Source organism: Leptonychotes weddellii, chromosome 5 (genome assembly GCF_054177405.1).
Source record: "Leptonychotes weddellii isolate Sample4059 chromosome 5, ASM5417740v2, whole genome shotgun sequence".
NCBI classification, from domain to species: domain Eukaryota; kingdom Metazoa; phylum Chordata; class Mammalia; order Carnivora; family Phocidae; genus Leptonychotes; species Leptonychotes weddellii.
The window spans coordinates 20,422,020-20,444,566 of NC_138373.1; the positions used below are offsets into that span (position 1 = coordinate 20,422,020).

The window sequence follows — 22,547 nt, forward strand, 5'->3', positions numbered from 1 at the left end:
AAAATTGGTGTCTCTCTCCCATTAGACTGTAAGTTACAACAGAGCAGGAACTGGTAGGTGATACACATTTGGGGGAGGGGAGGTGAAGGGAGAGGAGGAGGTTGAGAAACTGCCTTGGTTCTTTTTTTTTTTTTTTTTTTTTTAAGATTTTATTTATTTATTTGAGAGAGAGAGAATGAGAGAGAGCACATGAGAGGGGGGAGGGTCAGAGGGAGAAGCAGACTCCCTGCCGAGCAGGGAGCCCGATGCGGGACTCCATCCAGGGACTCCAGGATCATGACCTGAGCCGAAGGCAGTCACTTAACCAACTGAGCCACCTAGGCGCCCCTGCCTTGGTTCTTGAATATCTAAATGCTGATCTCAGGCATTTGTGAGAACTACCTTTACTTTCTGCTCTTGGGTTCCACGAAAAACCCTGTTCCTTATAATCCCCCATCTTTCTGCTTAAGTTAGCTCATTTAAGTTTCTATTACTTGCAACCAAAAAAGTATTGGCTAAGACACAGCAAGTGAGAGACTCGGAGGTTGCAGCTTGAAAAATAGAGTGTGTGTTCTTACGAAATCATTAAATAAAATAGCCTAATGATGGTGCAACTTGCTTTTCTCTCTGGGGTCTTTAATCTTTTACTCAGAGGATGCTTTGTTTTTTGGGAAGCACCAAGATAATCTGGCAATGTTGTTAATGTTAAAAAATGTTTAAAAAACAACTGGCTTTCCTTCAGGATGCTTGGCTGAGAGACCAGGGGCAGAGACTGTTGAACTAGAAATGCCTCGTGAACACTGGACGCCCCACAGTGTCCCAGTTCCCTCTTTTCAGTGAGTGATTAACAATCTAATGAATTCAGAGGCCTGCACGACTGGATTCTAGGGTGACTGGTGTGGCTGTTGGAGGAGGAGGGTGTGGTTGGCATAAAACTCAGGGCACAATGTGGTGTTCTAGAAAGCACCGGACCTTGGGTTTCTTCTTCTGCAGAATGGAAGGGGGTTCCTAGTAACTGCCCTGCCTACTTCAACACAGTCATCAAGAGACTGAACCCCGACACCGAGAATGTCAAAGAGCTTTGTAAATACAGAGTACTATAGAAATGCAGAACAGCGTTGGAAGAATGTGCTGCTTCTTCAAGCGCTTTGGCATAGGACATGTAAACGATCACTCATCCCGTAAACATTTTTAGGATGTTTTCTGGGTGCTAGAAAGAGCTGGTACTGGGGAGGCAGAGATGAACTGGACACAGCCCTTACCCTCCCGTCTTTGCTCAAACGAAACCTCATTAGAGATGGCTTCTTTGATTACCCCATCTCAAATAGTAACCCTCCACCCTGCTTTGTTTTCTCCAGAATGTGGTTTGTTTTATCATCTGAAGTACTACATTATTTACTTACTTACCACCTTTCTCCCCCACCCATCAACCCACTAAGAGTAAGATCCCTGAGGGCAGGGACTTAGTTATGGTCACTGCTAGAAGACTTTTGTGTAGTCAGTGCCTGGAACTTAGTAACTGCTCAAAAAATATTTGTTGAGTAAGAGCGCTCAGGGCACACCTAGAGTTTAGACAAAATTGGGCCACGTTGGAGAAGAGAATATGTAGGCTGGCCCCTAGGAGATGGCATCACGGTCAAAGGGCAAAAGGTAGTAGCCCTGGTTAGTGGATAGATAAGAGAAAACCTCCAGCTAACTTCTTGGTTTGCTAATAGCTGGATTCTCCTGAACACCCGGGATAAAGCCATCCCCAGGGTTTGTATTTTGAATGGCCAAACAATCTAAGTCTTGCCCCCATCCAATCCATTTTACATTCTGCTGCCAGGATGATCTTTCTGACATGCAGAGTTTTCCACCTGTTTAGAACCTGCCATGACTCCTCAGTGCCGTGGATCATCAAGCTGAACCTTCCTTGCAATGTTTACCGTTCTTTTCAGGACCTGTTTCTTGCCGACTCCTCCTCCTTACCTCCTACCCGTCTATGGTCCCTGGCAACTCCTACTTACAAGCACCTTACTATTTCATACCCTTCTTTGTTCAAATTGGACCTGCTTCTAGAAACACCCTTAGCCCTTTTCATTTGACAAGAAAACCCAGCAAGTCTTTCCTGAACCCCATTTGCTGCCCTCCAACCCCCAGGAAGAAAATAATTTCCTCCTATTGCTGCCCCCGGGCTGCCTCATACCAAGTTGTATCCGGAGCAGCCCCGCTACTTCCTTGTCTGCGGTTGCACCCCCAGCACCCAGCACAGCGCCTGGCATGTAGGGAGCAGAGGCCCACGGGCCCAGGCTCCCTAAACCTCTTTCACACTCGCTCCAGAGCTTGGCGTCTGGGTGTGCCCCACCCTCTCTTACCATCCTGCCAACCCTGTGACACTCACTCTCACCTGCATTTCTCCATTTATTTCTCCATCTTTGGGAGAGGGGCCCCTGGTCATCCCAGGACTCTGCTTTTCCTGGTTCCCACCTCCTCTAAGCTCCAAGCAACTCAACAGAGGCACTCGCCCTGCCAGGAAGTGTTAGCTGGTCTCCAAGGTAACAGACTGCACCACTGCAGCCTGAGGCAGGGACAGGGGAAAACTCACCCCAAGGAAGACATTACCACTTCGTTGTTGACAACAGCCTTTCCCCAGGCACTCTGCTTTTCTCCACCCCTACAAAAGCCTGGAAGCAGGATTTGGACTTCTATTTCTAGAATCTCTGGATGAGCAGAAAACTATGGTTTGGACCAGTAGAGCCGTGGTATGTGCTACCTTCCCGTAGTAGGAACTGAAGACAGGTAGCAGAGAACCTGCGCCATGCCAGGCGGGAAAGCTGGTAACTGTCTCCTCCTCAGTTTCCCTGGGGTCCCTGCAAACACACACCCTGAGGCAGGTCTGGCATTCCCTCACCTCCACCAGGTCCAGCCCCACCCAAACCTGGCTAATACAGCAGCGGGCTCAGTGACCTCTTAGCGTCGGAAGAGATCATCTACTGCCGTGCTTCCTAAACCCAGGTGCCCATCGGAATCATCTGGGTTGTTTGCTAAGGACACACACATAACATTCCCATTTGGGAGACTGATACAGAACTGTGGTACAGTGTGGGAACATGAATCTTTAACAATGGTCCCAGGTGATTATGATGTAACCAGCCCTTGGCTCATAGCTGGGGGACCCTCTTCAACGTCTTCTTTTATGGAAGTCAAGAGAGATGAAGTGATGTACCCCCATGTCAACCAGCTTGTAAAAGGCTAAGGGACCTCCATTTAGTTTATCTAGGTAATTTCTCAAATGACTGTCTTCACTTTCGGGACCTTTAATTTGATAATTTAGAACATGTGCTCCTTGTGGTAATCATCATATGGCGGAGAACCTCTTCCAATGTTGACCCTAGCAGTGGCTCCTATAGGCCACATCAGAAACAACAAAACCCCTCAAAATAGAAACTGCTTACCTACCACCAGTCACTGTGGGCAGGAGTCATGGGTTGACGGTGGCATTTGGGAGGGCGTTTCGTCAAAACCAACAAGGCAGGAGAGGAGGGAGATCAGAGAGAGGTAAGGAAGTCAGAAAAAGGAAGAGTTACGAGAGGCTGAGAACAACCAACAAATGGCTACTCTGTGAACAAGGGGTGAGGGTCCTTGTGTCCATCCTACTGGAAATCCTGGGTAGACAGGGCTGGCTAGCTTTGAGACACCATTTTGGAAGACATGAGGGCCCAAGACAGGTAGTTTTATACTTTCACAGTTTCCTTGGCTCCTGGATACACAGGGTCTAAACATTTTACAAGAAGTAAACCCCAACATTGAAAAGTCATTGTTATTGCTTTTTTCTATTTGAGCTTACATGATACACATGTTCTGGGTGTATTTGTGCCAAATGGATAAAGCAGAATAAGGCTTTCAGCCTGTATGACCAGGCAAGAGGAAAGCTATATATGGATACCATCTTTCTCAGCTCTTCTCAGACAGTTTGTAGCTCATTTGGGCCCCACACAAGGAATTAGAGCCCACAATAGGAATTTGTGTTTCTGACCTTAGGTTCTTGGACCTGATCAGGGTCAGCTCACCTCTGGTCTTTATTTAAGAGCTGTAGCCTGGTCCCCTTGCCCAAGATATATTGATTGTGTGATTTCCTAATTCTTCCATTAATTCTATTTTTGCTTCATGTACTTTGACATTCCATTACACACTTAGATTTGTTATGTTTTTCTCCTTAAATGACCATTTGCTATGGTCTGAATGTTTGTGTGTCCCCACCCTTACCCCTCCGGAAAATTCATATGTTGGAAACTTACTCCCTAAAGTGATGGTATTAGGAGGTGGGGCCTATAGGAGGCAGTTAGGTCATGAGGAGAGTCCTCATGAATGCAATTAGTGCTCTCATAAAGGAGGACAGAGCCCCTAGCTCTATCCTGTGAGAATAAAAGAAGTCTGCAACCCAGAAGAGGACCCTTACCCGACCATGCTGGTACCCTGATCTTGGATTTCCAGCCTCCAGAATTGTGAGAAATAAATTTTTTTAAAGCGATGTTGCAATGAACACTGTTTTACATCTTTGTGCACTCTGAGATTTTATTTCTGTAAGATGAAGACACAAAAAGTAAAATGTATGAATCTAGGGGCTTTATTTTAAAAGTATAGACCCTAAAAACAAAGTTTTTTCTTCAGTTCACAGCAAGCTCATAAGTACCCCATTGATTTTTTTCAAATCTGGGGAAAAAAATGAATTCCAAAGCTCTTTTAACTTGTTGATAAATACTGTAGTGTTGTGCCATATTTAGTCTATAATCCTCCTGTGTTGGAATAAGCAGATAGTGGTGACTTTGATGATTTTGTCTTCAGCATTTAAAACCCCCTTTGGGGCTGCCTGGGTGGCTCAGTCGTTAAGCGTCTGCCTTCGGCTCAGGTCATGATCCCAGGGTCCTGGGATCGAGTCCCACATTGGGCTCCCTGCTTGGGGGGAAGCCTGCTTCTCCCTCTCCCACTCCCCCTGCTTGTGTTCCTGCTCTCGCTCTCTCTCTCTCTGTCAAATAAATAAATAAAATCTTAAGAAAAAAAAATAAAACCCTCTTTGGTTTCTTTTTTTTTTTAACTGAGATATGACATATAACATTATATTAGTTTCATGTGTATACTATAATTCGATAGATGTATATATTGCAAAAATGATACCACAGTAAGTCTACTTAACATCTAATCAGATTTGTGTTTCATAAGCCACCTAGTCTGCAGTATTTTGTGATAGCAGCCCAGAGTAAGACAGTATTGTTGTGCTACATATTTTTTTAGATAGATATTTAGATTTTTAGATATTAACTTGTGTTTTTTTTCTTTCCCCCATTTCAAGCCAGTAGCAGGTGCTTTTTGTTGGGTTGAAAAGTAGCCTGAAATCAACATTTCTTTCTTTTTTGTAAAATCCTAAGCTAACTGAAAGATTAAAGTGACGTGCCAAAGCATGGGAGGTGAAGGATGTGTTTAATGTCAAGAGGAGAAGTGTGAGTGTATCAAGATTCTTTCAGTTAAAAGAGACAAACCCAACTCAAACTGGCTTAAGGAAAAGAGGGAATTTATTTGCTCAAACAACAGAAAAATTGGCTTTGGACATGGCTTGATCCAAGGCTAATATGATGTTGACAGAAATCTGTCTCCATTTTTCAGCTCCTTTCTTCTGTGATGGCTTTTTTCTTAAGCAGGCTCTTCATGAGTGGTTGGCAAACTTGGACACCAGCAGCACTCAGTTCCCCTCCCTCCCCAATTTAGCAACCCTAAAATAAGAGCACCTCTTTCCCAAGGAGCTCCAGGAAAGGCCCAGGCTTGGCTTGGTCATATGATCCATTCATTTCTGAAAAAATCACTGTGGCTCTGATAGGCCAGACCTGGCTTCTGCATCCAGTCTGGGAGCCAGAGGGTGCAATCAGCCCCTTGAAAAAAGCTGGGTTTGTTTTGTTTGAACCAAAGACAGGGACACGGGTACTAGGCAAACATGCTTCTGAGGGAAGACAAAGGGGAGAAGAAAGAGACAGAGGTCAAGAAATCAGGTATCTGAAAATCAGAAGGAGTAAGGGCCTGCTCAGTGCTTGGTGGCAACACTTTGAGATGGCAAGACCTAAGAGGAATGCGTCCTCAGTCCAGGGAGAAAGTCTTCCCAGCTCAACAAACTTCATCACCATGCCCCAAGCGTGGGATGGACACAGAACTACTGCACTATTCAGACTGGAATAGTTGATGTCTCAGCAGTGATAAGTGTAGACAGATGACAAATGACTAGAGGGGGCTTTCTAATGTTTGAACCATGGACTTCTGCACAACCCTAGGGTAACCCAGTAGCCAGTAGATTTCCTATCAACAAGGTAAAAGGGATCTAGTTAATTGATTTTTTAAGTCCTACAGAGGGGACAAGATATAGCCTGTTTGGGGAAATTTCCCTGGGTGCTCAATTCCCAAAAGGTTCCCAGTAAAATCAAGGGGTGACATCATCTAGTTTAGCAATCAGTGAAGTTACCATGTAGCAGGATAGCAGAAAACTTGACAATGAGAGAGGAATGATGGAAGATTGAACACAAACAGCTCAATAACTTACATACTTTTCTCCCCAACAAAATATATAATATTTATAGGTTGTTTCTAAGCAGGACTACCTTTTATGGTTGCTTGCATTCCACATCCAGAAGAAGCAAACCATAGATTCAGCTGCTCGTGCCTGAGCCAAGAAATCATGCAACTGGGACAAGCTATTTTTATTTCCTTCACACTAGCCAGGACAGAAGTAGTCCTTGATTTTGAAGTCAAAGAACCTAGGTTTGAAACCCAGATTCAACATTACTAGTTACTGATCCTTGGGTAAGTTATTTCCCTTTCGATGCATGGTTTTCTGGTCTATAAGATACCACCTCCACTTCACCTCAGGAGGAGAATTAAGGTGACATATGGAAAAACACATAGCATGAATTTAATATTAGTTTCCTTCTCCAAACTCTTATTGAATGCCACTGTTTCTTAACCACAATATTTTAAAATATATGTACTGCCTTTCATAGGGTAGTTGATACGCTTCAGTTAGAATGTCAGGTTATCATGGTATGTGAGAAGTTCCTGTTATCTAAGGCCTAAGTTCAAGCAGCATTATTTGTCAGAGCAAAAAACTTGGAAACTATCTAAATGAACATCAACAAGGGAGGACACACACACACACACACACGCTCTACAGCCACTAAAAATGCAGAAGACTTATATTTACTGACAGAAAGATTGCCATCATAAAGTAAAAAAGAAAGTAGTGGCAGGCATGTAGAATATGATCTTGCTTTTGTTAAAGCTGAACAGGATATATATATACACGATATACATATATTGTAAATACAGCAATATATCTGCAAGAAACCTAATACACTGTTAATAGTGGTAATTTCTGGAAGGTGGGTTGAGGGGGGATTTTTAATTTCCTATATTCCCCCTTTTAATTTTACAGACATGTTACTGTAAAAAAACAAAAAAATTCCTTTGCCCCAGTTTAGGGTTATGGTAACTTCCTTCTCCACAACAGCACTTAGGACAAGAAAAAGTTATTGATGACCCTGAAACAGCAGAAATGAGGTAAAGTGCTAAGAATGGTGTGTGTGAGTGGGGGTGACATTGCAGTAGGAGTCCACTCTGCAACTAACGACATTAGTAAAATATGAGGTACTTAAAAGCTTTCTTAGATACATGGATTATTTTTCCCCTAGAGCAATTTATTATGCATAATGGAAAGGATTTTCTTTGATTGGTTCTTCAACTGCATTTGCATTTTGCCACAGAGAACAAAGCAATGTAAAAGAATGAGTTTTTAAAATTTATTTAAGAAAATACTTGAATTGTCTAAGACAACCAAATTAAATATTTAAACATGAAAAGATTGCCAGAGTCAGGACACAGCATTTATTTTACTGACTTGCTCTGACAGATAATAGGGATTGATTTAATAGTGACCAAATACAATGGCAGTATTTACTAAAGGGCCATAACATGGCCGCTTGGGGATAACTGCATCTACAATGAGATCAAATCCTTGAGTCCATTCCTTTTAGCAGAAATAATTAAAACCATCTTGGCAGAACTAAGTCTTTGCAAAACATACCAAATATACGGCTTCAAGATAGCTGAGAACCCAAAAGCTTGAAGAGGCCTCCAGAGAGTTCTCTCGGGATCAACTGGGTGCTTGCATCATCCTGGTCTTCTTTGCATTGGTATCAACATTGGAGCACTAGGAATTCGGTAGTAAAGGCTCTTCAGTCCACAAAGGGTCTTGAGTAGTAAAGGTCTTAGGTCTTGAATCCTAAGGAGGTCAATGAAACTGGCATATTATACAGTCAAATACTTACCAATAAAACAACCACATCTACTTAGAAGGGCTGGAAGAATTTCACTGACATAATCCTGGCAGACAGGTGGCTAGGTCTCCCAGATAGTTTCATAATTTTCCTTTGTAACCTAGCCCCAAATTTAATTATGATAATTCAATTCACATGTAAAGCAATGTGCCCGGTCTCTAAGGGAAATGAGAAAGCCACATTCCTTGCATTCAGGAGTTTATAATTTAGTGATAGGGAGGTGTTTATTAATAAGAACTGCAGCGGGGTGCCTGGGTGGCTCAGTCGTTGAGCGTCTGCCTTCGGCTCAGGTCATGATCCCAGGGTCCTAGGATCGAGTCTCACATCAGGCTCCCTGCCTCAGTGGGAAGCCTGCTTCTCCCTCTCCCACTCCCCCTGCTTGTGTTCCCTCTCTCGCTGTGTCTCTGTCAAATAAATAAATAAAATCTTTTAAAAAAAAAAAAAAAGAACTGCAGCAACTAACATTTGAATGCTTTCTATGAGCCAGGCACTTCCCATGCTTTCTCGTTTAAACCAACAATAACCCTATGACATAGGTACTGTTAACCCCATTCTACAGGTGAAAAAAACAAGGCTCACAGAGGCTAGGTGATTTATCAAGGGTCACACAGCGAGTATTTTGGAATGGAGATTTGAATCCAGGCAGTCTACTCGCCTCAAGTAAGTTCTATTACAAAGGTATAAACCAAAGAGAAAGCAAAAAAAATTAGTTATGTTTCAAATACGAGAGGGATTAGGGAAAACTGCGAGGAGGAGGTGGTGCAGTCACAGCCAAGACAAGGAGCAGGTGTAGTGCAAGAATGGAGACTAGCTGGTTTGGCTGTAGAAGGTGAAAAGATACAGCAGTGGGTAAAAAGAAAAGAGAGACTGAAGCCAGATCATGAAGCTATACTAAAGAAGTTTGCACTTCATTCTGTAGAGTGGGAATGAGAGGAACTCAAAGAAATGATATGCTTTCTTTTGTGTTAAGATTATTTTGGTAGAAATTAGTTGGGAGTAGATGGAGATTAGTTGAAGAAGTCCGGTTCAGACGCTGTAGAACATGAATAGCTGTTTGAGGTCAACTGTCCAAGGACATTCTGTCACAGACATTTCTTCCTGTGTTGGGTATTCTGCTATTGTGTGACTTTGGGAAAGGCAGTCTACTTTTCGGAGGCCTTGATTTCCTCATCTGGAAAATGCAAACACTGGATGCGCTCTTTTAGATTTCATCCAGCTCTAAAATCTTCTGAGTCTTATGAAAAATCTCTTCTTGAAATTTAATCTTGGGTGGTCTCAGTCTGTGCGTGGAATTGGGGCTGAATTGCAGAAAACTTGAATGTGCTTGAAAATATCCCATTGTTTTCTCCTCCTGGGAAAAGAACCAAAACTCTAAAAAAAATAATACAGCATTATGCTATCTTTGATACCATTTATAAATACCTACTTTTATTTTGTTGCTGGGTAACTGTGACCCAGAAGAGTTGACTTTGCGTAAGAGGAACCCAGTCTTCCAGTCTTGGGTGTTTTTTCCTATAATCTCCTCAGACAGTGATTAGAAAAGAGTTAGTGGAAGACTAAGTCAAAATGAGGTGTCTTTGGACTCATGTTATTGTGGGGGTTTTTTTTGGCTCCAACGTGGGGCTTGAACTCACGACCTTGAGATCAAGAATTGTATGCTCTACCGACTGAGCCAGCCAGGCACCCTCACATTATTGTTTTTAAAGTTAGTCTGGGGGCGCCTGGGTGGCTCAGATGGTTAACCGTCTGCCTTCGGCTCAGGTCATGATCCCAGGGTTCTGGGATCGAGCCCCACATCGGGCTCCCTGCTCAGTGGGAAGCCTGCTTCTCCCTCTCCCACTCCCCCTGCTTGTGTTCCCTCTCTCACTGTGTCTCTGTCAAATAAATAAATAAAATCTTTAAAAAAAAATAAAGTTGGTCTGTTTTTTCGTGAGATATTACCAAAGAGAAGGAAGTGTTTTCTCCCACTCTCTTAGAAGTTGTGTAAGTCTACCATTACAAATTTCCAATTGACCTTTCAGAAATATTTATAGAACTCTTCAAATATCTCTCATCTGTGTTATATATCAGTGTAGGTTTGGATGGTGTGAAAATAGGGTGATCAGCTCATCCCTTTTGCCTGGAATTTTCCTAGTAAGAGCACTGAAAGTTTCATGTCCCAGGAAACCCCTCAGTCTCAGGCAAATGGGGATGACTGGTCACCCTAAGAAGATAAGATGCCTTTATGATCCAGAACTCAAGAACATCCAATTCCTATTTTATCTTTATCTTCCAACTCCCCACAAGGTTCCTGTAAAGGCCATATAAAGGAGAAACAGCAGCAAAGGGTAAATGTGGTGCTTAATTTGATTATTAGTTATTATTTGGCTGGGCTAAATCCTGAGACCCCCCGAGAAAGCTACAGCAAAGCTGTGATGGAGCACAAGGATGAGTCTAGAGACTTAAGGTCTCTGTCTTCTCCTTCAACTCAAATTTTAAAATTTTAGAAGCTAAGATCCTTTGGCCTGCAGTGAAGTAGAAACATAAGACTGGAGCAAAGATGAATGGCCTTAGGTCTACATGTGAGGGAGAAAGGCAAGATGCCTGGCTTTGAGGGCCTTGGCTCAGTGGATCTCTCTCAGTTCATAAAAACATGATGCAGAAGAGAGAGAGCCACATATATGTGGTCTTTTATTGCTGAGTGACTCTTCTTATTCGTAAACATGGCCATATTCTGGAATATTACCGGCATCTCTTCCCAAGGAGGGAGCTGGGAGTGGAAAAGAGGGAGACCTTCTCCCTGCCTGATGCTAAAACAAAACAATACCAAGGGGCACGGCAGTGTCACTGTGTGAATATGTAAAACCTCTGTAAGAAATCAACTTCTGAAATGAATTTTTAAAATCAAAGCTTACTTCAAAGCAATAGAAGCCTTTTTAGTTTCTTTAGTAGACAATTTATTTTGATAAACTTGCTCAATAACAAAAATACAAGTGAAGAAAATTATGTTCATTTTATACAGTTTGTATTAACAATTTGTTTTGAAACTATTAATTGAAAAGTGTTATAACCAATTAGAAAACAATTCTTAATAAAATTTGGGGTAATATACAGACCTTGATCACAAACTCTAAAATCTCTTGAGGTGATACAACTAATAAGTCCTGTGTAAGGAATCCAACCTACACAGGCCATGTTTTTCCTTCATATATTTTTATCCTTCAAAAATTAGTTCTGAAAGACAGCTTACTGTTTTGAACTGTGAATGTAAATTTAATTTTTAAAAGAAGATCAAAGTGGGTTGATAAAGCAATTACTAGAGTCGGAGTAACTTGTGGCTAGTAGTCTTTTAATAAAGACAAAATAAATGCAACATGTTCTTCCCATGAAGCCCACGATGCGAAATAATAGCTAAGAGTATATCTAAAGTTAGTTTCCAATACTTTTTCAGGGTCTTTCCTCTAAATCAATAGACTGTATGTCACCAGGACTATTATTTTACTTAAAGAGATTAAACAGTGGATTCACAGAACATCAAGCAGGGATATCAAAGCTTTAGGCAAAAGGGTAAAAACCAATGAAGTGTTTTGGTCATTTAGAACATTAAAAAAAAAAAAAAGGAGCCATCCTTCAAAAACAAAACAAATGGAAGAGAAAATAGGATAAGAAGTAGAAGAGTCAGAAAAATTACATACACACATTAACAACATAGAACATGGATTACCTTTGGAAAGAATCATACTGAAATGTTTGCTTTTAATGAATTGAAGATTTTTCATGTTTACAGATGTTTAGGCATGTTCAATAGGAGCTTCCAAAAATTTCAAACTAGTTTAAGTCTTGTGCAAATAAAACCTATAAATAGTTTTCAGCAGATTTTACAGTGATGTTCTTAGGTATGAGAAGAATGCACACTCTAAAAACAACATTAACAGACAAAAGTTTGACAAATGATTGCACCATAAAACAGTGTTTTATATACAGTTTACAAGCTATGATTTCCTGCTATAAATTAATATTGTACTACATAGTACTCATTATAGTGACCTTTTTAAAAGCAACTGCTGACAGTTGTATATCTTTTCACTTACAGGATTTATAGGATTTTATATGAATGAATCCATTTCATTGTTTGGTCTGGAAGAGTACAAAGATTTGACTTCACATACCACTTGATGGGACAGTCTCAATCCTGGGTTAGAGTGCTGACTGGTTAGAGGGAATGTTCCCCTAGCAGCCCTTTATGCACTGGACCTCCAAGACAATGATGAAATTAAAGACAACTTAATGGTTTGGGTAATAGATACAAATAAAACCTTAAATTTTGTAATCTTATACGCAATACCACTGTAAGTGAAAGAAGTAAACAGTGGGGAAATTCTTAGCAGCTGAGAAACTTTCTCTCCCCATGCTCATGATCCAGTTAAAAATATTCTGAGAAACTATTTACAATAAAATTCATCTTTTGGAAGAGAAAAGCTCTTGGTCATATCATAAATTAATTTGAACCATACTTTGCTAACACTTTATCTCAGTGGTATAATGGTGACAACCAAAACTTTCCTTCAAAGTGATCCATTTGACTGAGGACCAATCAAATCACAATGGGAACTGCAATCCCAAATGTCCATAGAACACGTCCAGTGGTATTTTCAGAATTAACTAGACATCATAATACTTGGGGAAAAATAGTCTCCTTCAGTCATTTCCCAAAAGGTTTCTTTGACCCTGGGAAAGAAAAGTGTGACATTCCCCCAGAACACTCAAGGAATGCACCACAGTGGTGGTTCACCTCTTACCTGACTCCTGAGTGAGCTGAAACACTGGGGTTTTCTTTCACAATAAAATACTGCTGAATTAACAGTAAGATATATGAATGTCAAACAAGCCAGTGTGAAACACATCAGGCTCCTCCATTTTATACTTTGACTATCTGAGGAGGCAGCCCCATTTCTGAAGTAATCATTTTATAATTTATAATTGAGCTTTCAAAAAAACAGTGCATTCATTTCTGTTTGTGTGAAGCATGTACTACATGGGACTCTAACTCTACTGGGACATTTGGGTTGCCGGTTTCACTAGAAAGAAGAAAAACAGCTCCATCGCCAAGAAAGAGTCTCCTGCCCCACATTTCAAACAAGAGATTATCTATAGTGTTCATCTGGAAAAACGACTAAGCACTGATATGAAAGCATGGAAACGTGGAGAAGAGAAATACTGTATTTTAAAACTGTTTGTAGATTCGAGCGTTAGCGGCAATGCTTCTTCTAGGAAAAAATGTAAAGCTGTGGGTTTAGTACAGCCCTTTAAAGTAAATGCAAAAATGTTAGCTTTTAGCAAACAAAGGCATATAGCATATAAAGAAAATATTGTATTGCTCAGGTTTCTGATAAAGGAGATGTATTAATAATGCTTACAGATGAAAAGAACATAAATTTAGTTTTTATAGCAGAGTGCAGTTAGTGTTGTAGATAGCCAAAATATTATAAATTGGTATTACTAGTGAACTTTGTATTTATGTAAAGTTGTGTGCTTAAACATAGAAAATGCATTATTCATGTAACAGACTGAGCCAGTAGAAAAAGAGAACCTCTGTACAACAGACGACAGTTGCCAATAATTTAAATAGTGTCAGATTCCCCAAATTATAAGGTTTTACATGATCTTACCTTCTACTATCATATACAAATAAATTAACCCTACAAAGAATTTTAGCTTAACTTAAAATTGGACCTAGAAAGGTATGGGATTATTTGTACCTATTACAAAAACCTGTTAAAATCAAGGGCTGCTACAAAGAATGAGGTAAACTGAAGACTCTCTCCACTATGCAGCCTTCAGATAAATGGCTTTTTTTTCTATTGAGTTCTAGGTTTGCACACCACAGTGTTTTGCTAGCAAAGCATTCAGAGTTCTCTTCCAGGAACTGTTTGCATGTGTGTGTATATAAATTTACACACACATACACACACACACATATATACACACTGTATACTGCATCAGCAAAATATATATATTATATATATATTTATATAAATATAAGGAATATTTCCCCCACCCACCCACCCCCAACAACATGTTTCTTAGTGTTTGATTTTTTTGTTTTGTTTTGTACACAGAGAATAGGGAATTTCAGGATTTTTACAGACATTTTAGCAAACAAGTTTTGATCTATTGGCTTCTTGGTGTAGTAATGCAACAGCAAATCATTCTGGTGCCAAAGGCTCATATCATTACAAGGAAGCTGTGAACACTAATTTCTTAGGTGAGGCCAGCCCCACATGAACTTCTCTTGTAACCCTCTGGTCCACCATGATTCATAAATACTTAGACTTCTTTTCCCCTCAATTAATCATTAGACGTTAAAAACGGAACAACAGAGTCACAAAGGGCCACATGCTTTTCAGTATAAAGCATTCTCCTTCACTAGGTTGCTATCACAGTGCAGACCTGACTGCCTGAATATGCTCAGGAGATTTAGTCAATATTGTCTGTATTTGGTTATGGAAAAGGCTCTCATTTTTGTTTGTTTGTTTGTTTTGTTTTTAAATCCAAAGTGCATAGTGAGAACAAATCAAAGCATTATTTTTTTCCTTTTCAGCATCAATTTCATCTAAGCATCTTCCTATGAGAGAACTACTTAGATGCCTTGCCTTTGTCCTCCCCCCTCCAAAAATAAAAAAATAAAATAAAATAAAAAATAATAAAAGAGTTGAGCAATTTAGACATTCATCAGCCTGGTAAACAAACTTTGCCAGCAAATAGAAGTCCTACTATTGTAAAGAAAATTGATAAGACAAAAAGTACATATGATGACCCAACTACTGTGTTGTTGGGTAATTTATAAGGTTGACCTCCGACTTCATTGATGTAAAATCCTATCGGAAATATTAGGGCAGCCATACAGAAAAGGATCACTGTAAAACAAACCAAAACACAACATTAGTAACATGGTTTGGTGATTAAGAAAACAATGAAAATTTGGCACAAAGGAAGTTTATAAGAAGGGTTGTGGATTGATAACATGGTCAAACCTGTTAAAACATTGACCACTTGTCAAAAGATTTACATCTTCTACAGATCACATAATATCCCCAAAGCCTAACAATTAAATATAGTAAAAGCTGGGCTAGCCTTTTATATAAGTGTTAGGATGATTTTGAATATCCGAATTAAGAAAGGGGTCCAAACCTACCAAGTGCTTATATAAACTATTCTTTTTAAAACTTTTAATTAAAAAATTTTAATTCCAGTATATTTAACACAGTATTATATTAGTTTCAGGTGTTTGCATAAACTATACTTGACCACTTAAAGTAGTGATTAAGGGCTTGAGCTAGAATCAGAGAGGGGCTATGTTCTGGCTCCACTACTTATTAGCTGTGCAATCTTAGGCTTCTGGTTCCCTTCTAAAAATGGGGTAAATACCAGAAGGATAAAAAAAAAACAATGTCAAGTCCCTGGCACGGTGCCAGGTTGATAGTAAGTGCTGAATAAATGTTGCATATTACTATTATCAGTTATTATTCTGCCAATTCTCTGTTCCTCTCAGTTGGTATTAGAAGGAATTGGAGAAAAGGTACAAACATAGTACTATTTATCTTACTCTGATTTAAAATCACTTAGTGGAAAGAACCTCAGGCTTCTGAGATGATTAGTAAACTGTCAGAGTGGTTCTCTCTCATCATGGACAATGTTAGAAAAAAATAAAATCTCTCTCAGGTTTTCTGAGTACACAGGTTAAAATGGGGTGGGGGGGCTTCTTTGCGTTTTGTATACAAACACAATGAAATGTATTATTTGCTAAAATGTTTCTAGAAAGGTATCAGCAATCCCAGCATCTGGGTAGAATTCCACAGTCCTCTCTGTCTCAGTGAAGAGCTTGTGCCCCTGGGCTACCAAAGAAACACTCTTCCTAGTGAACACAAATTACCCATTGATAGGCTAGCTTTTCCAAGAGAATATTTTATGCTTTTTAAAAGCACATTGGTCAAATGTTCATAGTCCTTCAAATTTCTTTGGAGGCAGAAACGTTTCTTCAGTGTAATGTAAAGACAGGTTACTATACTCACTGCATGTGAAGGGGTGAAGCTTTCCATTATCAACTGAATGAGAAACTTCTTCCGAGTTAAACATATTCCCAAGAATACAGACAAAGTCCTGGATAAACATAGCAGCTGACACTTGTCCTAAATTATTTTTGTGTTAATCAGTCAACAAATTTAATAGGAGTGTCCTTAAAAAGCCAATTAGGAATCTTTTTCTGAAGAAATACCTCCAGGGTAATATCCAAGGTTATTAAAAAGTAACATTTTCTTAATACATTGGTTTACAGAACACATCAGCATTCTTGTTTGCTTTGCACCACCTAGATGGATTATCTTATACAGACAGCCTACTTCATTTTGGGCCAATGACCACATCAAATAATGTTACATCAGTGAATTTGGATTCTTTCAGGTGCCTACTACAGAACAAATGAAAAATTCAGATTTTAAGTATTAGATCTTTTGGCCTTTCTGTTGTACAGTCAGCAGTAAAAGACTATTAGTGCTGCCAAAGCCCACTTATTCGTGTTATCTGCCACCAATTTCTAACAGTTCTTATGCCTTAATATGGTTTGGTAAGTAAAATGAAACCGTAATCTAAGCAGCTATACACAATCTAACAGAAAAACAATGGGATAAAGTTATTGCTTTAAAAACAATTTGTTTCTTAATGTTGACTCATCTAATCTCAAGAAACACAGATAATTTAGAAGTGCTTTAGAGATATGAAGATATTACAATTGTTTATTCTGTTAATTAATGTGCCAACTTCATTCCTATCTTTTTCTACTTTCTATTGTAAAATAAAAATCTATCTTTCATAATGGAGTAATCATTTAATGATTATATTTAAAGTAGAGTTTAATTTTTTACAAGAATTAGATGCTTTCCAAATTAGTTAGGAAAAGCTGAATCAAATACTAAGGAAGCAGTAAACTCCTATTTGATCTAATCCTGGTTTTTAATCGCAAGAGTTAGGTTCTCTATACTTCTGGGAAGATTTAATGTAAGTGGATGAGTTTTCTTTCAAGCTATTGGGACCTGTGAGGTTACTTTAGATCTTAAAATATTATTAATGCTGATAATATCTATCAACTTTTGACAATTAAATTTTGGATCCTAAATAAGCCTATAAAGACCTCACTTCCTATCTTCCATGGCACAGATTTCTCGATGGTAAGAGTCAGATATTGAGTTTACTGGGGAATGAGAATGTAAATTACAGTGGCAGAGTTAAGGATAAGGGTCAGACTTGAAAAAAAAAGACACATCTTTGTTACCCTTGCCCCCACAGGCAGGCTGCATCACGTGTGACTCTCCTCTGAGAGAGTCCCCCACTGTGTAAACCTATGAGAAAATGTTACCCTGACATTTTTACCAGAACTACAGTTTAAGAGGAATAGAAATACATACAGTAGAAATAAAGTATATTTTCAAAGGCTGAATGGAAATACCAGGGGGACCTAAATCCCTCTCAGGACTGCCACCCTAGTGGACTAGCTCTGGTAACAAAAACAATGTATTTAGGGGTGCCTGGGTGGCTCAGTCATTAAGTGTCTGCCTTCGGCTCAGGTCATGATCCCAGGGTCCTGGGATAGAGCCCCGCATCGGGCTCCCTGCTCAGCAGGGAGCCTGCTTCTCCCTCTCTTACTCCCCCTGCTTGTGTTCCCTCTCTCACTGTCTCTCTCTCTCTGTCAAATAAATAAAAAAAAATCTTAAAAAAACAAAAGACAAAAACCAACGTATTTAAGGCAGCTGAGAAGAGTAATGCAGCCCACCCTATGCTTACTTAGATGACATTAACTACAAGTATACTGTTGAGCTAAAAAACCAAGGTACAGAATAGTATAAATAGAATATATATTCATAGAACATTCACACATATACATATATGTTTCTATGCATAAGACACCTCTGGTAAGAAATCCCAGAAACTCTTAACAATGGTTGCTTCCAGCAAAGAGGTATTGCATAGCTAGGTGATGGAGCCACACACGAGACTTACTTTTCACTTGATGACCCTTTCCTAAGCTTTGAATTATGTATCATATGCACATATTATTTTTAGAAGTTATTATTTTAAATTTTTTTAAAAATAAAGGAAAAACACATTACATTTGGAGGTAGCTACATATATTTAAATATCTGTTGAAAGGAAATGAAAAACAAAATAACCCTCGTTCCTTCTATTTATTGGGTGGCAAGAACCAAAGGCTCACATAGCATTTCAATGCTTTCTTTGACTCATCCTAAACTAGTGTTACTATTCAATTATATTTTAGATCTTTGGTATTCAGAGCATATGCGTTCCCAAATGTTAACTAAATCCAGAAACTAAATCCTCTTACTTTGACTTTATTTTACTCCTTAAAGAATGAATTCTATCTGGATAATTGTTATCTGTGAGTAAAGATTCTCTTTAAATTCTTCATCAATTAATTTAGCAGCACTGTCTCCACAACTGCCTGTGGACCCTACTACTCAGAAAAGAATGGTCTCAGGAGGTCTGTTTGTTTCACATTTCTTAACAAGAATGGAGAAGACTTTTTTAGTCAAAGTCAACTTGATCTAAATTTTAAAATTAAGGGAGATGTATAGACAGAAATAAAACAGACCCAGAAACATATACATTAAAGAGTTTCACAGAGAGATAGGGAGAAACTGAGACTCATGAACTAATATCCCTATCTTATGGTCTTTAAGGATAAACTGAGCTTTAACATTAATAGGGATTCATGGGATTATGCCTTACCCCTACCATACAAGTTCTAAATGAAAATATCAAGTGAAAGTAAGCCATGTTATAATATTCACTTTTATGCAAACTTGATATAATTATAAGGCATTGAATTAGAAGTTAAATCCCATGGTATTTGGCATGAGTATTGTTATCCTGTTCTTTAGAGCAAAGTTTCTCAAGAGGGCCCTATTGCCACTTTGGGCCTGATAAGTCTTTGTTGTGGGGAGCTGTCCTTTGCATTTGTAGGATGTTTTGCCATTATCCCTGGCCTCTCCTCAAGATGCCAGTAAGATCTCCTTAGCTGTGACAATAAAAAATGTTTCCAGCCATTGACAAATATCCCCTGGGTGGGGACAAAATTGCTTTAGAGAGAAAGAAGCAAGAAAACAAAATTACAGAAATATCTTTCCTTTGTGCATTTTTGCTGCTTTTAACTTGGGAAAAGCCCCTGATGTGCTGGGAAATTAAACCAATTTTGTAGAGTACAAGAGAATGTATAATATGTATCATACCCTGGGGCATAGCTTAATGGAGTATGAAATGTTGATAAATAACTATTAAACAACCAAATGTGTTGGTTTTTTCAATGGTCACACAACTCACAGTAGAAACTCAAAATTAATGATATTAAAAAGCAAATCACCACCTTAATCTAATTTATATTTCTGTACATTTTCTTCTAGATTTACCTTTATTTGGTAGAGGATACCAATACTTTCAAGAAGAGTAAAAGACTCAAGTTAGTGATAGCTCTGAGCCCACAGACCTGGAACGCTTATGTCACAATGTGAGCAAAAATAAAATTCATTAAAATAGCATTTCATACAAAGCAATTAAGGTTTTGGATGTCTTGGTCTTGTGGTGAGAATTCTGAAGAACTGATGGGACTGTGCAGAGTCTATATGACGGCCACAGCAAGTGGTGCTCTTTGATGATTATGGAGTCCTTATGACTGATTCTTGATATCTTCATTAAAATACCACTGTGCACGCCTTCTAGACAAATTTAGTAAGCACAGGTTACTTACTTCCAGTGAATGCTATCCATCGAGCATATTTTGTAGCTTCTCTCCGCCAGTGGGAAGCCACCAGCAAACCACATGTGACAGTCAATGAAATGATTCCCATGATGATAAAAAACAGTGTGGTGACCCACTCTGGGGGAAGCCGAGGTGGGATGCACGTCCGGTCTCGTCCATGGATTGTTTGACACTGTCGCACGAGGCCCACAGTGAGTGCTCCTGGGGAGATGCAAAAGGTGGGAGTATTTTAGTGGGTTTGGCATTCCCAAGGAATATCCCCCACCAACACCGCTGTAGTCCTTAAATCTTATTTCTGTGTAGGTCACTCAGGCATTTAATTCCACTGAGTCTCACGATTCAGCATTCCATTGTAGTTCACAATGTAGTCATACTTAACATACAAAGTGAACTTAAAAAAAACTCGCAAAAACCACAAACACAGTTCTTTCAGTCATTCATTAAACAAATACTTTTCTGAGTACTTGTATCAGGCAATGTTCTGGGCTCCAGGGAAATAACTATGAACAGGACAGATGAGGCTCCTGGTCTTGCTGAGCTTACATACTAGCCGAAAGACCTGGAACTTTTCTATTCTCAGATCCAAGACTTACTGCATATTATTTGATTTTGGATGAGAAGAAAAACACTTTTCAGGAATCTGAAGACAAACTTGAAATATGTCTAGTCATAATATATAGATAAAATTAAATAACGGATTAAGTATTAGAACGAATATATTTTATTAAAGTTAAAAGGCCTAAGAATAGGGGCACCTTGGTGGCTCGGTTGGTTAAGTGTCAGACTCTTGGTTTCGGCTCAGGTCATGATCTCAGGGTCCTGGGAATGAGCCCCATGTTGGGCTCCATACTCAGCACGGAGTCTGGTTGAGATTCTCTCTCTCCCTCTCCCTCTGCTCCTCCCCCCGCTTGCGAACTCTCTCTCTAAAATAAATAAGTAAAATCTAAAAAAAAGACCTAAGAATATTATAGTATAAACACTTCCATTAAATTCAAGAATATGTTGGGAAAACTAGTAGGTTCCTCCTTGTGGTAAGTTCAACAATTTCTGTGCAATGCACAAGTGTTCAGATTGCTAAACCATTACTAGCATGCTTCAGCAGAAAAGCATAAAGGCATTAGTGGTAATTTTTCAAATGCCCCCTCTCCCATTTAAATAACATGATGGTGATTTTTGTAAAACATCAGGTGCTATTTTCACATAAACATGTTCTTATGTCAAACCCAAGGAACCCCTCTATCAGATTTGGGGTGAATTAATTTACAGAAAACTAGATACGGTGAAAATACTTATTTTATTCTCTTCCCCATTAAGAACAATTAAAACGTTACTTTTGGGTGAAAAAGAGCAACTGCAAATGGGAACACTGTTGCCTAAAACGTAAGAAATTTCTGGAACATAACAGATTTCTGCATTTTTTTTTAGTCCTAATTATTTTCTCAGTTTGAACAAAAATAATGACAACACCAACAACGAAAAGACATTAACCTCAAAATCACAGCACTTGCACAAACAAGTGCCTTTTTTGAGGACAGTCAGTAAAATTCCGATGAGAGGCATTTCGGGAAGCTGCCTTGGTGGGAGCAGACAGCAGAGCTGGATGTGTGTATACAGATGTATGTGTGGGTAGGTGGGGCTGCTGGAGGTAGGGGGCTCTCCTGCAACCTGAGTTTTGCCATTGATACACTTTTAGAAACAAAGCAATGTGTTCAAGGAAAATGAAGCAAAAGATCAGTTCTCTCAAAACTCTCCCCCTCTAATGCTAATTCTGACTCTTTTGGTTGAATGGAAGAAGAAGAGTACTCAAAGAGTACCCTTTTCTCTCAAATCATCCAATAATTAGGTCCATCTTGTGATCTCCGCAAAGGTGCAAACAGCATTATAACTGTAGGATCATCTCTGGCAGGATGGAGGCAGATGGGGGTTTGGAGGGGAACAGAAAGTGAGCAAACCTTCATAATAATGCCACACACTATCCCTCTTTCTAGCTGCTGCTTGGAGCTCAGTGACTTAGTAGGTCGAAGAAAAGTAAATCAGTTCAAAGTTTTGACACTTAATTGCCAATCTTAAAATTATCATAGTAAAAAAAAAAAAATAGTAATTGCTTGAACCAGAGAAAGCAAAGGGTAGGGGTGAACTGAATAATTGTTTTTAAATTGAAACACTAAAAAGTTTCCTTGAAAAGAAAACTTGGGGGACAGAGGGTGTCTAATTATGATAAAGCATTTTATTATAGGGGCGCCTGGGTGGCTCAGTCGTTAAGCGTCTGCCTTCGGCTCAGGTCATGATCCCAGGGTCCTGGGATCGAGCCCCGCATCGGGCTCCCTGCTCCGCGGGAAGCCTGTTTCTCCCTCTCCCCCTCCCCCTGCTTGTGATCCTCCTCTCACTGTGTCTCTCTCTGTCAAATAAAT

At 39.4% G+C, this 22,547-nt stretch overlaps 2 protein-coding genes across 2 annotated transcripts in view; both read right to left on the bottom strand.

Moving 5' to 3' along the window:
• Positions 1 to 11,461, bottom strand: part of VWA3A (von Willebrand factor A domain containing 3A) — a 64,797-nt gene extending 53,336 nt beyond the window's left edge. The window contains exons 1-2 of the mRNA XM_081819872.1: positions 9,757 to 11,461; positions 8,078 to 8,275 (exon numbers count right to left, since the gene is read on the bottom strand). The gene's annotated coding sequence lies outside the window, so the exon portion shown is untranslated. The remainder of the gene's footprint in view (positions 1 to 8,077; positions 8,276 to 9,756) is intronic.
• A 584-nt stretch (positions 11,462 to 12,045) lies between these two features.
• MOSMO (modulator of smoothened) overlaps positions 12,046 to 22,547 on the bottom strand; it is a 54,280-nt gene continuing 43,778 nt past the window's right edge. Inside the window, exons 2-3 of the mRNA XM_031033572.2 lie at positions 20,125 to 20,337; positions 12,046 to 15,226 (exon numbers count right to left, since the gene is read on the bottom strand). Of these exons, the coding sequence (XP_030889432.2) occupies positions 15,042 to 15,226; positions 20,125 to 20,337 (398 nt within the window). The 3' untranslated portion in view covers positions 12,046 to 15,041. The remainder of the gene's footprint in view (positions 15,227 to 20,124; positions 20,338 to 22,547) is intronic.